The sequence below is a fragment of the Macaca thibetana genome, chromosome 10, assembly GCF_024542745.1.
Source record: "Macaca thibetana thibetana isolate TM-01 chromosome 10, ASM2454274v1, whole genome shotgun sequence".
Lineage (NCBI taxonomy): Eukaryota > Metazoa > Chordata > Mammalia > Primates > Cercopithecidae > Macaca > Macaca thibetana.
This window is the reverse complement of record NC_065587.1, coordinates 19,287,533-19,308,744: the sequence shown is the minus strand read 5'-3', so window position 1 is coordinate 19,308,744 and position 21,212 is coordinate 19,287,533. Positions and strand designations below refer to the sequence as shown.

At 44.7% G+C, this 21,212-nt stretch overlaps 1 protein-coding gene across 3 annotated transcripts in view; it reads left to right on the top strand.

The window, feature by feature from the left end:
• Window positions 1-21,212, top strand: part of SFI1 (SFI1 centrin binding protein) — a 115,759-nt gene that overhangs the window by 44,039 nt on the left and 50,508 nt on the right. For all 3 annotated transcript variants that reach the window (XM_050806680.1, XM_050806679.1, XM_050806678.1), the window contains 3 exons: window positions 2,921-3,015; window positions 15,095-15,212; window positions 17,514-17,616. In XM_050806680.1, coding sequence (XP_050662637.1) covers window positions 2,921-3,015; window positions 15,095-15,212; window positions 17,514-17,616 — 316 coding nt within the window. The remainder of the gene's footprint in view (window positions 1-2,920; window positions 3,016-15,094; window positions 15,213-17,513; window positions 17,617-21,212) is intronic.

Here is a 21,212-nt window from a genome sequence, read left to right as displayed (position 1 = left end):
GTGGGAGAAAATATATGCCCAACATAGAATATTAAGAAAATAGAGGCCAGGCACAGTGACTCATGCCTGTAATCCCAGCACTTTGGAATGCCGAGGCAGGTGGATCACTTAAGCGCAAGAGTTTGAGACCAGCCTTAGCAACATGATGTAACCCCATCTCTACCAAACAGTACAGAATACCAACAGGGTGTAGGGATGTGCACTTGTGGTCTCAACTACTTGGGAGGCTGAGGCAGGCGGATTGCTTGAGCCCGGGAGGCAGAGATTTCAGTGAGCCGAGATTGTGCCACTCACTCCAGCCTGGCCAACAGAGCTAGATCCTGTCACACACACACACACACACACAAAGAAGAAAAGAAAAAACTCTTAATCCTTGATATTCACATTCCCAGGGATAAGTGAAGGGGAAAGTAACAGTTGAGAATTATTATATCAAATATACATTTTTAGACCTTTTTTTAAAACCTGAATGTCATTTCTTATAGATTGTATATTTAAAATGGTATTAACTCTTATTGTAGTCATTTCTTTGTCTAGGTTCTTTGGAACAAGAGTTCTGATTTATGGATATTTCAGATTAAAATAGACGCACTGAGTTGTTTTAGTAAGCAGATAGAATATGAAATCAAGGCCTAGGAATTGCAGTAGTGAATATATGGGGAAGGCCGAGTGTGGTGGCTCACTCTGGTAATCCCAGTACTTTGGGAGGCTGAGGCGGGTGGATCACTTGAGGTTAGGATTTCGAGACCAGCCTGGCTAACATTGGTGAAACCTCGTCTCTATTAAAAAAATATATATATAAAAATTCCAGCCTGGGCAACACAGTGAAACCCCATCTCAATGAAAATACAAAAAACATTAGCTGGGCGTGGCGGCATGCACCTGTAGTCCCAGCTATTTGGGAGGTTGAGACCGGAAAATTCATTGAACTCAGCATGCAGAGACTGCAGTAAGTCAAGATCGCACTACTGCACTCCAGCCTGGGCAACAAAGCAAGACTCTGTCTCCAAAAAATAAAAATAAAAAAATAAAAAAATTAGCTGGGCATGGTGGCATGTGCCTGTAGTCCCCAGCCACTCGGGAGGCTGAGGCAGAAGAATTGCTTGAACCCAGGAGTCGGAGGTTACAGTGAGCTGAGATCATGCCACTGCACTCCAGCCTGGGCGACAGAGTGAGACTCTGTCTCAAAAAAAGAAAAAACTTTTGGCCGGGCGCGGTGGCTCAAGCCTGTAATCCCAGCACTTTGGGAGGCCGAGACGGGCGGATCACAAGGTCAGGAGATCGAGACCATCCTGGCTGACACGGTGAAACCCCGTCTCTACTAAAAAATACAAAAAAAAAACTAGCCGGGCGAAGTGGCGGGCGCCTGTAGTCCCAGCTACTCAGGAGGCTGAGGCAGGAGAATGGCGTGAACCCGGGAGGCGGAGCTTGCAGTGAGCCAAGATCACGCCACTGCACTCCAGCCTGGGCGGCAGAGCGAGACTCTGTCTCAAAAAAAAAAAAAAAAAAAAAAAAAAAAAACTTTTTAAAATGAATGTTAATAAAATATTTAAAACTAGGAAAATATGAAGAGACAAAAGTCTTAAAATGTATGGCGTATGTATCAAGAAGAAGGAAAAGGCGTCAATGACCATGTTGTAGTGCAAACGAGAAGTGATGTTTTTTATAGTGTGGATAGTTAAGATAATTAAGATGTGACTGTCGGCCAGGCATCGTAGCTCACACCTATAATCCTAGCACTTTAGGAGGCCGGGGCAAGAGATCACTTGAGCCCAGGAGTTTGAGACCAGCCTAGGGAACATGGCAAAAGCCCCCTCTACAAAAAAATACAAAAATTAGCCGGGAGTGGTGGTGTGTTCCTGTAGTCCCAGCTTCTCGGAGGCCAAGGTGGGAGGAGTACCTGAGCCCAGGGAGGCCTCAAGGCTACAGTGAGCCATGTTCACCTTACAGCACTCCAGCCTAGGTGACAGAGTGAGACCCTGTGTTAAAAAAAAGAGACAAGATTGTCTTTCCAAACATCATGGATTTTTTTTTTTTTTTTTTTTTTTAAATTTGTGACAGAGTCTTGGTGTCACCCAGGCTGGAGTGCAGTAGAGCAGTCTCAGCTCACTGCAACCACCGCCTCCCGGGTTCAAGCGATTCTCCTGCCTCAGCCTCCGAGTAGCTGAGACTATAGGCACATGCCACTACGTGTGGCTAATTTTTATATTTTTAGTAAAGACGGGGTTTCACCATGTTGACCAGGCTGGTCTCAAACTCCCAACCTCAGGTAATCTGCCTGCCTCGGCCTCCCAGAGTGCTGAGATTACAGGTGTGAGCTACTCTGCCTGGCCCAAACATCATGAATTTGTGGATGATGAAAGTCAACTTATTCTTGGAGCAGTCAAGCCTTTGCTTCCTCAGTGACACTTTAAGGTATGGAGAATGACTCTTCTTCAAAGAGAATAGAGTTCATTGTGATTGTAGGAAATGAAATTTTAGCTTTGGTGCAGATATGGGTTTTTTTGTTTTTTGTTTTTTAAATCAGAAGCGTCAATGTTAATTTCTTCTGAGTATAGAACAGACTTGGTGTGTTGGATTAGGAGTTGTTTTGCTGTTGTTTGTTTTTTGAGACAGAGTCTTGCTCTGTTGTTCAGGCTGAGTGCAGTGGCGCGATCTTGGCTCACTGCAACCTCTGCCTCCTGGGTTCAAGTGATTCTCCTGCCTCAGCCTCCGGAGTAGCTGGGATTACAGGCGTGTGCCACCACACCCGGCTAATTTTTGTATTTTTAGTAGAGATGGGGTTTCACCATATTGGCCAGGCTGGTCTTGAACTCCTTGCCTCGGCCTCTGAAAGTGCTAGGATTATAAGTGTGAGCCACCGCGCCCGGCCTGTTGTTTTATTTTAAAGAAATGCCGTTTGCTTTTTTTGGGTCCTTAGGTATTACCTGTATAACCTGATGTTCCAGACCTGGAAGACCTACGTGCGTCAGCAGCAGGAGATGAGGAACAAGTACATTAGAGCCGAGGTTCATGGTGAGAAAAAGAAGTCCATGTATGAAGAAGATGCCCACATTTACTGTGCAGAACGTCATAGGAAGGACAAGCACATTGTCTCAGAGAGAAAAATAACTCTAGGTCCAAGGAAGATTCGTTTGATTCTCTTTCATATTTTTCAGAAAGTGTGATCTCTTGAGTGGGCACCTGTACGATTGGATCCCTGTGGTTTTCTCCATATGGCATGGTTTGAGCGCTTAAAGCTCGTTTAATCAGAATTTGTATGGACTGGCTGTTCCTGGCCTACGGGTTCAGTGTGCTGGCTGGGACTCTCCTATGGCGCCTGGGGCTGCCGTCTATCTTGCTGTGTCAAGTTGCCCAGAGACTCTGGAGCAGAGCTGCAGTGCTCTTTGTTGATCTGCTTTGCTCAAGTTGTCCCTTAGTGATACTGTGGCCACTTTAGCTCTGGTCAGAGTCTGGTTTCTCTGTGAAACATGTGGAGAGTCTAAGGGAAAAGACGTGGGGTTTCAAAATGATAATACAGACTGCATTAGCAGCAGCATGTCCTAAAGGTCCCTCAAACCCAGCAAGTCACCAGTACAACCTGTCAATTCCCCCCCCCCCCCCCCCTTACACCTGCGGTTCCTTTGACTTTTCCTGTCTACGAAGACTTACTTAGGAACGGTGTCTGTTCCTCATGCCTCATGTCATCACTGACCTAATCTTTTAAGATGGCCCTCTGAGGCACCGCTTGCAGTCATATTTGCATCGCTCCTTCCTGAGAGTCATCCTCATCATTTTCCCAGAGTGTTATAAGTACCTCTTCATTAATCTCCCTCATTTATTTTTTCCTACTTCTCATTGTACACATAGCTACAAGAGTGGTAAGACATAGATAAGATCATGTCACTCCTTTACGTAAGGTCAACCCTGCTTGGTATGTCACACAAGGTCTTCATCTCTTCTGTTCTACACCGTCTGCCCTTGACACACTGGATGTGCACTTCCTTATCTTTCTATCTTTGTCCCTGTAGTTCTTCCTTCCGGCCCATTTAAATGTGTAGCTTTCCTTGATCTCCCCTAGCCCAGTGGTCTTTCCCCTGTCTGTATTCCCAAAGTATGAGAAGCTCCTACCCAGGCCTCACAGTTACTGCACCAAATGCACTGTTTCACTGGTAAGTAACTTATGCTGTTTGGTGGTTGGTTGTTTTTTTCATTACATACAGTAAGATTCATTCTTTTTGATACTCAGTTCTAAGACTTTGGTACACACTACCACATACAGCTAATTTTTTGGATTTTGGTAGAGATGGGCTTTCGCCATGTTGCCCAAGCTGGTTTCAAACTCCTGGACTAAAGCAATCCACCTGCCTCAGTCTCCCAAAGTTCTGGCAGTACAGGTGTGAGCCACCATGCCTGGCCTTAAGTTTAACTCTCTAAGTAACTGGCAAACTTTTTTATTGTGGCTGTACCATTTTGCATTCCCACCAGTAATTCATGAGAGTTCTACTTGCTCTATCTACATCCTCTTGACCTCTTTGTATTGTCATTAAAATTTTTTCTTCGGCGATACTAGTGGGTGTATACAGGCATTTAATTGTGGTTTTTTTTTTTTTTTTTTTTTTGAGACGGAGTCTCATGCTGTTGCCCAGGCTGGAGTGCAGTGGCGCGATCTCGGCTCACTGCAAGCTCCGCCTCCTGGGTTCACGCCATTCTCCTGCCTCAGCCTCCTGAGTAGCTAGGACTACAGGCGCCCGCCACCGCGCCCGGCTAATTTTTTGTATTTTTAGTAGAGACGGGGTTTCACTGTGGTCTCGATCTCCTGACCTCGTGATCCGCCCGCCTCGGCCTCCCAAAGTGCTGGGATTACAGGCTTGAGCCACCGCGCCCGGCCAATTGTGGGTTTTTAAAAATTACTGTTACGGCCGGGCGCGGTGGCTCAAGCCTGTAATCCCGGCACTTTGGGAGGCCGAGACGGGCGGATCACGAGGTCAGGAGATCGAGACTATCCTGGCTAACACGGTGAAACCCCGTCTCTACTAAAAACACAAAAAACTAGCCGGGCGAGGTGGCGGGCGCCTGTAGTCCCAGCTACTCGGGAGGCTGAGGCAGGAGAATGGCGTAAACCCAGGAGGCGGAAGCTTGCAGTGAGCTGAGATCAGGCCACTGTACTCCAGCCTGGGCGGCAGAGCGAGACTCCGTCTCAAAAAAAAAAAAAAAAAAAAAAAAAAAAAATTACTGTTACATGGGTATACTGCATAACGGTGGAGATTTGAGTATCCACTACCCAAATAGTGAACATTGTACACGACAGGTAATTTTTCAACCCTTGTCCCTCTTCCACCCTCCCTTACCCTCTTTTGGAGTCCCCAGTGTTTATTATCTCCACTATTATGTCCATGAGTACCAGCTGTTTAGCTCCCGCCTATAAATGAAAACATGTGATATTTGATTTTCTGTTTCTGAGTTCACTTAGGATAATGGCCTCTAGTTCCATCCATGTTGGTGCCAAGGGCATGACTTCATTCTTTTTTATGGCTGGGTGGTATTCCATGGTATATATTTTTCTTCTCTCTTCTCTTTCTTTTTTTTTTTTTTTTTTTTGAGGCGGAGTCTCACTCTGTCGCCCAGGCTGGAGTGCAGTGGCGCGATCTCGGCTCACTGCAAGCTCCGCCTCCCGGGTTCCCGCCATTCTCCTGCCTCAGCCTCCCGAGTAGCTGGGACTACAGGCGCCGCCACCACGCCCGGCTAATTTTTTTGTATTTTTAGTGGAGACGGGGTTTCATTGTGTTAGCCAGGATGGTCTCGATCTCCTGACCTTGTGATCCGCCCGTCTCGGCCTCCCAAAGTGCTGGGATTACAGGCTTGAGCCACCGCGCCCGGCCCTCTCTTCTCTTTCCTTCCTTCCTTCCTTCCTTCTTTCCTTCCTTCCTTCCTTCCTTCCTTCCTTCCTTCCTTCCTTCCTTCCTTCCTTCCTTCCTTCTCTCTCTCTTTCTCTCTCTCCTTCCTTCCTTCTTTCTTTTCCTTCTTTCTTTCCTTCTTTTTTTTCCTTCTTTCCTTTCTTTTCTTTCTTTTCCTTCCTTCCTTCCTTCCCTCCCTCCCTCCCTCCCTCCTTCCTTCCTTCCTTCCTTCTCCCTTTCCCTTTCCCTTTCCCTTTTTCTTTCTCTTTCTCTTTTTCTTTCTCACTCTGTCACCCAGGCTGGAGTGCAGTGGTGTGATCTCAGCTCACTGCTGCCTCCACCTCCTGGGTTCAAGCTCTGTTCCTGCCTCAGCCTATCCAGTACCTGGGACTACAGGCATGTGCCCCCATGCCTGACTAATTTTTTATTTTTAGTAGAGACAAGATTTCACTATATTGGCCAGGCTGGTCTCAAACTCCTGACCTCAAGTGATCTGCCTGCCTCGGCCTCCCAAAGTACTGGGATTACAGGCATGAGCCACCACGCCCGGCTGTGGTGTATATTTTCTGTATCCGTTGATGGATGCTGAGGTTGGTTCTATGACTTTGCTGTTGAGAATAGTGCTACACGAGTGCAGGTGTCTTTTTAATATAATAATTTCTCTTCCTTTGAGTATATTCCCCCTAGTGGGATTGCTGGGTTGAATGGTAGTTCTGTTTTTAGTTCTTTGAGAAATCTCCATACTGTTTTCCATAGAAGCTCAACTAATTTATATTCCCACCACCAGTGTGTTAAAGTGTTCCCTTTCTCTGTGTCCATGCCAACATCTTTTTTTTTTTTTTTTTTGGATGGGGGGTGTCTTGCTGTGTCACCCAGGCTGGAGTGCAGTGGCTTGGTCATAGTTTATTGCAGCCTTGACTTCCTGGGCTCAAGTGATCCTCCCACCTCAGACTCCTGAGTAGCTGGGACCATAGGCATGTGCTACCATGCCTGGCTAACTTTTTATATTTTGTAGAGACAGGATCTTGTATGTTGCCCAAGCTGGTCTTGGACCTCTGGGCTCCAGTGTTTCTCCTTCCTCAGCCTCCTAAAGTGCTAGGATTACAGGCATGAGCCACCACACCCAACCTAACTTTTTAATAATAGTCGTTCTGACTGGTGTAAGATGGTATCTCATTGTGGTTTTAATTTGCATTTCTCTGATAATTAGTGATGTTGAGTATCTTTTCCTGTGCTTATTTGCTATTTATATCTGTTTTTTGGTGAAGTATCTGTTCATGATCTTTTGTCCTTTTAAATTGGGTTGTTTGTGTTCTTGTTGAGATTTGTTTTTTGTTTTTTATTTGTTAGGTGTGGGTTTTTTTGACAGTTTTTTTTTTTTTTTTTTTTTTTTTTTTTTTTTTTGACGGAGTCTTGCTCTGTTGCCCAGGCTGGAGTGCAGTGGTGCAATCTCGGCTCACTGCAACCTCGACCTCCTGGGTTTAAGCAATTTTTCCACCTTAGCCTCCCGAGTAGCTGGGACTACATGGTGTGCTGCCATGCCCAGCTAATTTTTGTATTTTTTTAGTAGAGACAGTTTCACCATGTTGGCCAGGCTGGTCTGGAACTCCTGACCTCAGGGGATCCACCTGCCTTGGCCTCCCAAAGTGCTGGGACTACAGGCGTGAGCCACCAAGCCCAGCCTAGTTTTGTAAAGTATGCATTCTGTTACAAGCATTTTGTCAAAGCATGATTTGCTTATGTTTTCTCCCAGTCTTTTTGTTCTCTTAACAGTATCTTTTGCAGAGGGAAAGTTTTTAATTTTGATGAAGTCCAAGCTATTCTGTTTTTATGGATTTTTTTTTTTTTTTTTTTTTTTGCGAGAGTCCCGCTGTTGCCCGGGTTGGAGTTCAGTGGTGTGATGATAACTCGTTGCAGCCTGGAACTCCTGGGCTTCGACCTCAGCCTCCCAAGTAACTGGGACTACAGGCAATGCCCCACCATGCCTGGCTAAGGTTTTTATTTTTTGTAGAGATGGGGGTCTTGCTTTGTTGCCCAGGCTGGTCTCAAACTCCTGGCCTCAAGCGGTTCTCCCACTTCAGCTTCCCAAAGCCCTGGGATTATAGTCAGGAGCAACTGTGCCCAGCTGGATTATATTTTTTGATAGCATATCTTAGCTGTCATCTCTAAGAACTTTGCCTTAACCCAAGGTCACAAAGATTTCCTCTTACCTTTTCTTCTAAACATTCTGTAGTTTTACATATGGATCTTGTATATTCTACAACCCTGCTAAGTTCATTGATTCTTTCTTTTTTTTTTTTTTGAGACAGAGTCTCACTCTGTCACCCAGGCTGGAGTTCAGTGGCGCGATCTTGGCTCAGTGCAAGCTCTGCCTCCCAGGTTCATGCCATTCTCCTGCCTCAGCCTCCTGAGTAGCTGGGACTACAAGTGCCTGCCACCACTCCTTGCTAATTTTTTTTTTTTTTTTTTTTTTGAGACGGAGTCTTGCTCTGTCACCCAGGCTGGAGTGCAGTGGCCGGATCTCAGCTCACTGCAAGCTCCGCCTCCCGGGTTTACGCCATTCTCCTGCCTCAGCCTCCCGAGTAGCTGGGACTACAGGCGCCCGCCACCGCGCCCGGCTAGTTTTTTGTATTTTTAGTAGAGACGGGGTTTCACCGTGTTAGCCAGGATGGTCTCGATCTCCTGACCTCGTGATCCGCCCGTCTCGGCCTCCCAAAGTGCTGGGATTACAGGCTTGAGCCACCGCGCCCGGCAAATTTTTTATATTTTTAGTAGAGACGGGATTTCACCGTGTTAGCCAGGTTGGTCTCGATCTCTTGACCTCATTATCTGCCTGCCTTGACCTCCCAAAGTGCTGGGATTAACGGCATGAGCCACTGTGCCTGGCTCATTTATTATTTCTAACAGCTTTTTTGTAAATTCCATGGAGTTTTCTATGTAGACAGTCAAATTGTCTATGAATAGATACAGTTTTATTCCTTCCTCTTCTTTTCTTTTTTCTTTTTCTTTTTTTCTTCTTTTTTTTTTGAGATGGATTCTCGCCCTGTCGCCCAGGCTGGAGTGCAGTGGCACAATCTCAGCTCATTGCAAGCTCCGCCTCCCAGGTTCACGCCTTTCTCCTGCCTCAGCCTCCTGAAGCTGGGACTACAGGCGCCCTCCAAGCTATTTTTTTGTATTTTTAGTAGACACGGAATTTCACCATGTTAGCCAGGATGGTCTCAATCTCCTTACCTCTCATCCACCCGCCTCGGCCTCCCAAAGTGCTGGGATTACAGGCGTGAGCCACCACTCCCCGCCCTCTTTTCATTTTTTTATTTTACTGGCTAGGGCTTCCGTATGATATTGAATAGCAGTGGTAACAGTGGACACATCCTTGCTTTGTTCTTGGTCTTAAGGGAAAAGCATTCAGCTTTTAATCATTAAATAGGATGTTCGTGGTATGTTTTTTTATACCTGTCCTTCATCAGGTTAAGGAAATTCTATTCCTAGTTTTCTGAGCATTTTAATCGTTAGTAGATGTTGAATTATTTTTGAACTGTTTTTCCTGTATCTATTGAGATGATTGTGAGGTGACTTCTTTTTTAGTCTTTTGTTAAGGTTAATTATATAGACTAGTTTTCAACTTTTTTTTTTGTTTGTTTGAGATGGTGTCTTACTGTTTGGCCCAGGTTGATTTTGAACTCCTGCACTCACACTGTCCTCCTGCCTCAGCCTCCTGAATAGCTGGAACTACAGGCACTTGCCACCATGCCCAGCTGCTCTTCAGATTTTGAATCAGCTTCACAGTCTTACTTTTATTTATTTATTTTTTTTAAGATAGGGTCTTGTTCTGTTGCCCAGGCTGGGATGCAGTGGTGCAGTCACAGCTCAGAGTAGCCGTGACCTACCTGGTTTAGGCAATCCTCCCACTTCATCCTCCTAAGAAGCTGGGACCACAACCGCATGCTACCAAGGCCAGCTAATTTTCTTTTGTATTTTTTTGTAGAGATGGGGTTTTGCACTGTTGCTCAGGCTGGTCTCAAACTCCTGGGCTCAAGCAGTCCACTTGCCTCAGCCTCCCAAAATGCTGGGATTACAGACATGAGCCACTGTACCCAGCCATGTTCCACAGATTAATGCCACTCTTTTTATATATTGCTGGGTTCAATTTGCTAATATTTTGTTGAGGGGGGTGGGGTTGCTTCTGTATTCATGAGGGATATTGGTCTTTAGTGTTCTTTTATTGTCATACCTTTGTCTGGTTTTGGTTCAGGTAATACTAGCCTCGTAGAATGAGTTGGGAAGTATTTTCTATTTTTTATTTTTTTTGAGACGGAGTCTCGCTCTGTCGCCCAGGCTGGAGTGTAGTGGCGTGATCTTGGCTCACTGCAAGCTCCGCCTCCTGGGTTCATGCTGTTCTCCTGCCTCAGCCTCTCGAGTAGCTGGGACTATAGGCCCCACCACCACACCCAGCTAATTTTTTGTATTTTTTAGTAGAGATGGAGTTTCACCCTGTTAGCCAGGATGGTCTTGATCTCCTGACCTCGTGATCTGCCTGCCTTGGCCTCCCAAAATGGGAAGTATTTTCTAAAAGAAATTTGTAGAGTTGGTATTATTTCATCCTTGAGTGGTTAGTAAAATTCTCCACTGTAATCCTAGTGGTCTAGGCCTAGAATTTTCTTTGTTGGAGGATTTTAAACTTTGAATTCCAGTTTTTAATAGCTCGAAAACTATTTAGGTTATTTATTTATTTATTTATTTATGTAAATTATTTGAGACAGAGTCTTGCTCTATCGCCTAGGCTGGAGTACAGTGGTGTGATCTTGGCTCACTGCAAGCTCCGCCTCCCAGGTTCACGCCATTCTCCTGCCTCAGCCTCCAGTAGCTGGAACTACGGGCGTCCACCACCGTGCCCGGCTAATTTTTTGTTTTTTTAGTAGAGAAACTGATGTTTCTGTTTTACCATGTTAGCCAGGATAGTCTTGATCTCCCGACCTCATGATCCGCCCACCTCAGCCTCCCAAAGTGCTGGGATTACAGGTGTGAGCCTAGGTTTTTTATTTTTGCCGCTTTTTTTTTTTTTTTTTTTGAAGATGAGATCTTGCTTTGTTGCCTAGGCTGGAGTGCAGTGGTACAATCATACTTTACTGTAGCCTCCATCTAACTGCTGGGCTCAGGTGATCCTCCTACCTCAACTTCCTGATTAGTTGGAACTACAGGCGTGTGCCGCCACACTTGGATAATTTTTAAATTTTTGTTTCATGCCAGGGTCTTGCTTTGTTGCCCAGGCTGGTTTCAAACACCTGACCTCAAGTGATCCTGCCACTTTGGCCTCCCCAAGTGCTGGGATTATAGGCAGGAGCCACCACGCTCATTCTTGAGTGAGTTTTGGTAGTTTATATCTTTCAGGGAATTGGCTTATTTCAAATATGTTGTCAAATTTATGTGCATAGAGTGTTGCTTTTTTTTTTTTTTTCTGAGATAGAGTTTCACTGTTGTTGCCCAGACTGGAGTGCAATGGCACAATCTCGGCTCACTGCAACCTCCGCCTCCCTAGTTCAAGTGATTCTTCTGCCTCAGCCTCCCAAGCAGCTGGGATTACAGGTGCCCGCCACCGTGCCTGGCTAATTTTTTTTTTTTTTTTTGAGACGGAGTCTCGTTCTGTCCCCCAGGCTGGAGTGCAGTGGCCGGGTCTCAGCTCACTGCAAGCTCCGCCTCCCGGGTTCACGCCATTCTCCTGCCTCAGCCTCCGGAGTAGCTGGGACTACAGGCGCCCGCCACCTCGCCCGGCTAGTTTTTTGTATTTTTAGTAGAGACGGGGTTTCACCATGTTAGCCAGGATGGTCTCGATCTCCTGACCTTGTGATCCGCCCGTCTCGGCCTCCCAAAGTGCTGGGATTACAGGCTTGAGCCACCGCGCCCGGCCGGCTAATTTTTATATTTTTAATAGAGACGGGGTTTCACCATGCTGGACAAGCTGCTCTGGAACTCCTGGCCTCAGGTCATCCACCCACCTCGGCCTCCCAAAGTACTGGGATTATAGGCGTGAGCCACCACGCCCAGCTGAGTATTTCATAACTGTAATTTTCATGTCTTCAGGATCTGTAGCTGTCACCCCCTTTCATTCCTGATGTTGGTGATTTATGTCTTTGATCTTTTATTCTTGGTTAATCTGGCTAGAGGTTTATCACTTTTATTGATCTTTACAAATAATCAACTTTGCATTCATTAATACTCTGTTTTTGTATTTGTTTTTTCTTTTTTCTGTTTTCAAGTTTCTTGATTTCTGCTCTTTTTTTTTTTTCCAGATGGAGTCTCGCTTTGTCACCCAGGATGGAGTGCAGAGTAGCATGATCTCGGCTCATTGCAGCCTCTGCCTCCTGGGTTCAAGCGATTTTCCAGCCTCAGCCTACTGAGTAGCTGGGATTACAGGTGCCTGCCACCACGCCCGGCTAATTTTTTTCGTATTTTTAGTAGAGACATTTACTGCTATAAAGTTCTCTTAAACACTGACTACATTACACGAATTTTAATAAGTTATATTTCTGTTTTCATTCAGTTAAAAATTGTTTTCTGATTTTCCCTGAGACCTCCTCTTTGCCCCACAGATTATTTAGAAGCGTGTTTAGTTTTCTAATATTTGGGAGTTTCCCAATATCTTTCTGTTAAGGATTTCTAGTTTATTCCATTATGGTCAGACAACAAGTCTTAGTATGATTTCAGTTCCTTTATTTTTGTTAAGGTTTGTTCTGTGGCCCCAAATACTCTACCTTGTAACGGTTCTAATATTTACTTGAAGAATGTACATTCTGCTGTCCTTTTTTTTTTTTTTTTTTTTTTGAGACGGAGTCTTGCTCTGTTGCCCAGGCTAGGCTGGAGTGCAGTGGAGTGATCTCTGCTCACTGCAGCCTCCGCATCGCAGGTTCAAAGTATTCTCCTGCCTCAGCCTCCCGAGTAGCTGAGATTACAGGTGCCCGCTGCTACGTCTGGCTAGTTTTTTATATTTTCAGGAGAGACGGGGTTTCACCATGTTGGCCAGGCTGGTCTCGAACTCCTGACCTTGTGATTCGCCTGCCTCAGCCTCCCAAAGGCGTGAGCCACTGTGCCCAACTTCTGCTGTCTTATATTATTTATAGTTACAGTGAATCTAGCTAGATATTATGGAATAGAAGGAAAAAGTCACTTGTATGTTTAAGATAAAAAGAGTTGTCCAGGTGCTGTGGCTCATGCCTATAATCCCAGCACTTTGGGAGGCCGAGGTGGGCGGATTGCTTGAGTGCAGGAGTTCGAGACCAGCCCAGGCAACATGGCAAAACCTCATCTCTACAAAAAAACACAAAAATTAGCCAGGTGTGGTGGTGCATGCCTATAGTCCCAGCTACTCAAGAGGCAAGAATTATTTCTAACATTTGACAAGTTATTTCAGGCCATTCCCGTAGACCTCAGGGAGTGTCCATTCACTCTTGCACTGTTAAATAAAAAGTTTGCAAGTACTTTTAGGCCTTAAGGAAGCATGGTTCTCAAATTGTCGTGTGCATCAGAATCATGGCAGAGACAGTTAATGAGATTCCTGCATTCCATACTCTGGAAAGAGCAGTTAGTGTTTATTTTAGATACTCTTCATAGATAAATGATCTCATTTACACTTTCCAAACATACCTCTGAGAGAGGCACCATTTTACAGATGAGGAACTTGTATGAGATTACGTCTGTAATAAATGAAAGGGCCAGTAAGCCTGGCTTGTCTTACTCAGGATCCCAGACTCTAAACCACAGCACTACACGAGTCCTCATTCCTGAAGTGTGCTGATTCCTGAGGTCCACGGTGAAACCAAGGAAGATACATGTTAAATTATCCTTGTTATTTTGATTTGTCTTGTCAACAACTGTGAAATACATAGTTACAGTCCTATTGACTACGTCTTGGAGGCTGTCCTAAAAATGATTTATATAATTTTATTTTCTCCTTTGTCTTCTAAAAAGAAGAGAAATTTACTTCATTAGTGGTGACTTTCATAATGAAAATACAGTTTACTACAAAGGGAGACCTGTGGGCCATTGCGTCTTCCATATCTAGTAAATTATCTTTTCTTTACTAAAAAGAGTGAGCTTGGAGTCAAACAGCAAGTTTTATCTCATGATTTCTTCTTCTTTAACTTTGTATTATGGAAAACTTCAAATATCTACATAATTGAAAAATTTTTTTTTTTGAAATGGGGTCTCACTCTGTCGCCCAGGCTGGAGTGCAGTGGTGCGATCTTGGCTCACTGCAACTTCTCCCTCCCGGGTTTGAGCAGTTCTCCAGCCTCACCCTCCCTAGTACCTGGGACTACAGGCGCACGCCACCACACGCGGCTAATTTTTGTACTTCTAGTAGAGATGGTGTTTCACCACATTGGTCAGGCTGGTCTGAAACTCCTGACCTCAGGTGATCCGCCTGTTTTGGCCTTCCAAAGTGCTGGGATTACAGGCGTAAGCCACCGCGCCCGCCTGAAAGATATTTAATAGAGTAATGAACCTCCATGTATCCATTACCCAGCTTTGATTATCCACTCATGCCATTATTGTTAAGATCAGTCTCTCCACTTCTTTGCTGCCTGTTTATTCACATCATTTCATCTAAAAATTGCAGAGTATATCTATAAAAATAAACGCTTTTAAAGCAGAGAGTTGGCCGGGTGCGGTGGCTCAAGCCTGTAATCCCAGCACTTTGGGAGGCCAAGACGGGTGGATCACGAGGTCAGGAGATCGAGACCATCCTGGCTAACACGGTGAAACCCCGTCTCTACTAAAAAATACAAAAAAACTAGCCGGGTGAGGTGGCGGGCGCCTGTAGTCCCAGCTACTCGGGAGGCTGAGGCAGGAGAATGGCGTGAACCTGGGAGGCGGGGCTTGCAGTGAGCTGAGATCCAGCCACTGCACTCCAGCCTGGGCGACAAAGCGAGACTCCGTCTCAAAAAAAAAAAAAAAAAAAAAAAAAAAACAAAACAGAGAATTTTTGAGCAGTTCCGTACATGGATTTTCCTTTAAATGCTTTGTAAATGTCGTTACTTGCACAAAGCCTTCGTGTGTTCTTGCACTCTTAATTAATTTTGCAGTGATTCACAACTTTTCCAGCAGGGGGCACTTGGAAGCTGGAGGGATTTAGGTATTCAAAGGAGAGCCCTTGAGCTTTTATCATAACTCAGAGTAATCCATCTCTTCCCATGCTTTTTGAAAAATCTCTTTGGTGAATCTAGATTCAAAGCAAAAGATGCGACAGGCCTGGAAGTCCTGGTTGATCTACGTGGTTGTTCGTAGGACCAAACTTCAGATGCAGACTACGGCTCTGGAGTTTAGGCAACGGAGTATCTTAAGGTGAGTCTGCTCAACTGCCCTACAAAGTATCAACCATCATTTTACCTCATCAGTTTTATGGTGCTGGAAAACAGCATAAGACCCCACCTTAAAACAATGGTTTGTGTTTGGTTTTATTTTTATTTATTTATTTATTTTTCGAGATAGGGTCTTACTCTGTCACCCAGGTTGCAGCGCAGTGGCACAATATCAGTTTACTGTAACTTCCACCTCCTAGGCTCAAGCAGTCCTTCCACCTCAGCCCCCCGAGCAGCTGGGACTACAGGCATGCACCACTATGCCCAGCTAATTTTTTTTTTTTTTTCATTTTTTTGTAGAGGCGAGGTTTTATCATGTTTCCCAGGCTGGTCTTGAATTCATGGGCTTAAGCGATCTGCCCACCTCAGCCTCCCTAAGTGCTGGGATTATAGGCATGAGCCACCATGCCCCATTCTCACCTTGAAACAATGTTTTGAATGTAGTTGATGCCTAATAAAGATTTATTGATAACTTGTTTATAAGATCAGTTTCACATAATCATAATTAACACGAATTGAGTGCTTACTATGTTCTAAACTCTGTTAAGTTTGTGTGTGCATGTGATAATTTTGTAATGTAAAGTATCTTATCTAACTCTTACCATAAACTGTAAGTACCATTATTGTACAGATTAAGTTGTACAATAAGGCTCAGAGAGGTCGAGTAACTTGCCTAGCACATACAGGTTGTAATTGGCAAAACTAAGGCTCACCCACCCATACTCTTAACTGCTGTTCTGCATTGAAGCCCATCAGCATTGTAGACATACTGGAAGAACATGAATTAGTCCACTTTTGTAGCCAGATGTGTAACAATGAGCTGCATTATAATGGACAGATTTCACTCTCTTGTCTGTAGTGATCCACTGGTGTCCTGAATGGTAGTATATTAAGAGCTCACTTCCTGCCTGAAAGAGTTGGGTATTGAACAAAGTATGGATAATAGGAGAGGCTTTCAGCTGCACTTACTTGGGTTTGAATCCCTCTTCCAGCCTGTATTATTGGGTCATTTCATCTCTTCAGCTCTTATTTTCTTCATCATTGAAATTGTTACACCATACTTACAGGTTTGTCATCAGGAAAAAATAAAGTAATATCTGTAAAGTGTTTAACAGTGTCCAGAACATCAGTGGGCATAAAGAAGTTATTTAAGTAGAAATAAAATAGGCAGAGTGCAGTAGCTCAGACCTGTAATCCCAACACTTCAGGAGGCTAAGGTGGGAGGATTGCTTGAGGCCAGGAGTTTGAGACCAGCCTGGGCAACAAAGCCAAGACACTGTCTCTACACACAAAAAAATATTTTTAATAAGTAATTAAAATCGTTACTTAAAATGTATTCAGCAAGTATTTCAAAGTGCCTAATTAGTATGCAATTTTACTTGAGTCTGAGTGATTTTTTTTTTCCCCCGAGATTTATTCTCGCACTGTTGCCCAGGCTGGAGTGCAGTGGCGTGATCTTGGCTCACTGCAACCTCCGCTTCCCAGGTTCAAGCTGTTCTTCTGCCTCAGCCTCCCAAGTAGCTGGGATCACAGGAGCATGCCACTATCACCCGGCTAATTTTGTTTTTGGTTTTGTTTTTTTTTTCGAGATGGAGTTTTACTCTTGTTGCCCAGGCTGGAGTGCAATGGTGCAGTCTCGGCTCACCGCAACCTCCACCTCCCAGGTTCAAGCAATTCTCCTGCCTCAGCCTCCTGAGTAGATGGGATTACAAGCATGCACCACCACGCCCGGCTAATTTTGTATTTTTAGTAGAGACGGGGTTTGTCCGTGTTGAGGCTGGTCTCGAACTCCTGATCACAGGTGATCCACCCGCCGTGGCCTCCCAAAGTGCTGGGATTACAGGCGTGAGCCACCGCGCCCTGCCTAATTTTGAATTTTTAATAGAGACAGGGTTTCACTATGTTGGCCAGGCTGCTCTCAAACTCCTGACCTCAGGTGATCCACACGCCTCAGCCTCTCAAAGTGCTGGGATTACAGGCATAAGCCAGTGTGCCAGGCCATAACTTATGTTTTTTAACAAACCAAATTGTATAGGCCAAACAGCATATCTGTGGTGTCTAAAGCAGGATCTGACCGTAGGAACCGTAAGTTTCCAACCATTAATTGGCAGATCTGGGACTTTTTCTCGATTGTTTTGTTTTTTTTTCCCCAGCAGTGAATCTAGAGATGGTGCTATGAAGGAGAGGGCTAGAGCTGAGGGTCTGAGGCCCCACACTAACTGCTCCTCTCTTTTCTGAGTGGTTTTTTTCTGATGGATTCCATCTTTGATTTGCTCTTTCACAGGGTGTGGTGGAGCATGTGGAGGCAGCAACTAGGACAGGTCCGTGTGAGCCGTGCCCTCCATGCCTCTGCTGTGAAGCACAGGGCCCTGAGCCTCCAGCTGCAGGTGAGTCCAGTAAACGTGGGTTTTGGCATCCTCTGTCCATGTTGTCAAGTGTCTCACCCACAGAGGGAAGTGCTGGGCCTTCCCTGCAGCTCAGGGCCTGAGCCAGGGTGGGGGCAGAGGTAATCCGGAAGGCTGGGCTCTTCCAGAGGGAGGCTGCTGTTAGGAATAAAGCAGAGGCTTGTCCTAGATGAGCCTAGATCAGTGGCTTCCAGAGTGCTTCTGGTAATTGTGGAGCTGGAGAGGGATTTATAAATTAGTTATAAACATGTTTAGAGAAACAGCAGTATACTCTGATTTCCTCATTACTGTTTTCCTACAGCAAATCAGAAAATAATTGGGGCAGAAAAGAAACTAAGACTGAAGAGAAAACCTGGCTGCTGCTGCTTTGTAGTTTTGATGGTCTTAGAGTGTTCTTTTAGGCAAGCCCCTAGCTTTTTTTGTCAATCATAAAGGACTAAAGCCTGTACTAAAACTTTCTTATCCTTTGACATATTCTCTGAATTCTTGTCATGTTTTTATGCCTGCTGGGTACTTACAGAGCTGCCAAGTAAGTTATAGGAAACAGAACCGGGAAGAGGAAAAAAAAAATTAGCGCCTGTTTCCAAATGTAGGAATAGTATCTTCTTATTCTAACAACAAATTGCATAGTCCATGCAAATATGTGCAAATCACATGCAAATAGCATATATAGTCATCTAGATCAGTGATCAGCAAACTGGCTCACTTTGGACTGCTTTCTGTGTTTGTAAATAAAGTTTTATTAGGATGCTGTTACACCCATTCATTTACGTATCATCTGTGGCTGCTTTCCGATTACAAGGGCAGTGTAGAGTAGTTGCAAAAGAGACCTTATGGCCTGCAAAAACTAAACTATTTGTTTTCTGACCCTTTAAGAAAAAGTTTGCTGACCTCTGAACTTGTAAGGTCTTCTGAGGCAATAGCAAGGAAATAAGAGACACAGCCAATAATAATAACAGTACCAATAAGCAGCAGCAACTGCAGCCTGAGTGACAGAATGGGATCTTGTCTCAAAAACAAAAAAGAAGAAGAAGTAGCTTTTATCGTTGTCTACTTGTGTTAGGTGCTGGACTAAGTGCTTTACGTGCATTATCTAATTTTCACAAACCTTTTTAAAAAGTCCCATGTTAGGGCCGGGCGCGGTGGCTCACGCCTGTAATCCCAGCACTTTGGGAGGCCGAGACGGGCGGATCACGAGGTCAGGAGATCGAGACCATCCTGGCTAACACGGTGAAACCCCGTCTCTACTAAAAAATACAAAAAAAAACTAGCCGGGCGAGGTGGCGGGCGCCGGTAGTCCCAGCTACTCGGGAGGCTGAGGCAGGAGAATGGCGTGAACCCGGGAGGCGGAGCTTGCAGTGAGCTGAGATCCGGCCACCGCACTCCAGCCTGGGTGACAGAGCGAGACTCCGTCTCAAAAAAAAAAAAAAAAAAAAAAGTCCCATGTTATTGTTAAGAAAACCAGGAAGGTTAAATAACTTGAACCAGGGTCATATGTATAGTGAATGTTAGAACCAGGTTTTAACCTAAGCAGCCAGAAAGCTGCATCATTATCTTTTTTTTTTTTTTTTGAGACAGAGTATCACTTGCTGTCTCACCCAGACTGGAGTGCAGTGGCACGATCTCGGCTCATTGCAACCTCTGCCTCCTGGGTTCAAGCAATTCTCTTGCCTCAGCCTACCAAGTAGCTGGGACTACAGACGCATGCTGCCACGCCCGGCTAATTTTTTGTATTTTAGTGGAGATGGGGTTTCACTGTGTTGCCCAGGCTGGTCGCTAACTCCTGAGCTCAGGCAATCTGCCTGCCTCAGCCTCCCAAAGTGCTGGGATTACAATGGTGAGCCACCGTGCCTAGCCCAGAATTTTTTAAAGTAACAAAATTTAATGGAATGGACACTACCAAAGCTCTACCCTCCCTCCCTCCCTTCTACTACCTTTCCTCCTCAGAGATAGCCACTCCTGATTCTGGTATGATTGTTCTCCTATATTCTTTTTTCTTGTAAAAATATGTGCACATATCCTTAAAGAATAAATGCATGGTCCTCCTGTAGTCCTGTCTACTCCGGAGGCTGTGGCAGGACGATCACTTCAGGTCAAGTGTTTGAGGCTAGCCTGGGCAATATAATTAGACCCCATCACTTTAAAAGAGGTGGGAGAGGCCACGGTGGCCTACGCCTGAATACTGGGACTTCGGGAGGCCAAAATAAGAGGATCACTTGAGTTTAGGAGTTCAAGACCAGACTAGGCAACATAATGAGACCCCATCTCTACAAAAAAAAAAAAAAATTAGTTAGACGTGGTGGTGCATGCCTGTTGTCCCAGCTACTTGGAGGCTTAGGTTGGAGGATCACTTGAACCTGGGAGGTCAAGGCTGTGGTGAGCCATTGATCATGCCACTGCACTCCAGCCTGGACAGTAGAGCAAGACCCTGTCTCAAAAATAAATAAGTAAATAAATAAGTAAATAGCATGGCTTTGTGTAGTTGGGATATTTATGAATGGTGTCATACTGTACTTTGCAACTTGTTTTTTTAGTGCAACGGTATATTTTTGAGGTTTAGCCATGTGATTTCTTTCTTCCTTTTTAAAAATAGAGACAGGGTCTTTCTCCATTGCCCAGGCTGTTCTTTAACTTGCAGCCTCAAGCAATTCTCATACCTTGGCTTCTTAAAGTGCTGGGATTACAGGCCTGAGCCACCCTGCTTGGCCCTATCTATGTAGATAGACAGAGATTTATTAACTGTGTATATTATGCCATTGTATAAACAAGGCACAGTTTATTTGCTTACTGATGGACTGTTGACTACCTCTGCTTTTTATAATTATGAACAATACTACCGAGAGCATCCTTTTTTTTTTTTGAGACTCCATGCAGTGGTGCGATCTCAGCTCACTGCAACCTCCGCCTCCCAGGTTCAGGCGATTCTCCTGCCTTAGCCTCCCAAGTAGCTGGGACTACAGGTGTGTGCCACCACATCCAGCTAATCTTTGTATTTTTAGTAGAGATGGGGTTTCACCATGTTGGCCAGGCTGGACTTTAACTCCTGATCCACCTGTCTTTGCCTCCCAAAGTGCTGGGATTACAAGCATGAGCCACCATGCCTGGCCCCAGTTTCTTTTAATTATTCACAGATCTCTTTCTCGGCTCTCTTCCATTCATGTATTTGTCTATCCATACCATACAAATACCATACTCTTTTAGTTACGATTTGATGAAGCAGGTAAGCAAGAGTGTAGGTTCTTGAGTCAGACTGTCCAGTGGAATTCTGCCTCTATCACCTATTAGCTTTGTGCCTTTGAATGAGTTATTTCACCTTGTTTGTACCTCAGAATTCTTATCTGTAAGTAGATCATAATAGTACCTACCTCATGAGATTGTTGAGGCTTTAGTAGGACGATCCAGTTATTAATAATATACTCAGAGCAATGCTTGGAATATGGAAATGCTTGATAAATGCTAGCTGTTTATTACTATTCCTACTTAACATATAGCTCTTAAGGCTCTATATTTGAGAGAGAATCCCCTTTATTCTTGTTTTGTTTTTAAACTTGTCTTAATTGTTCTTCTGTACTCTTTCT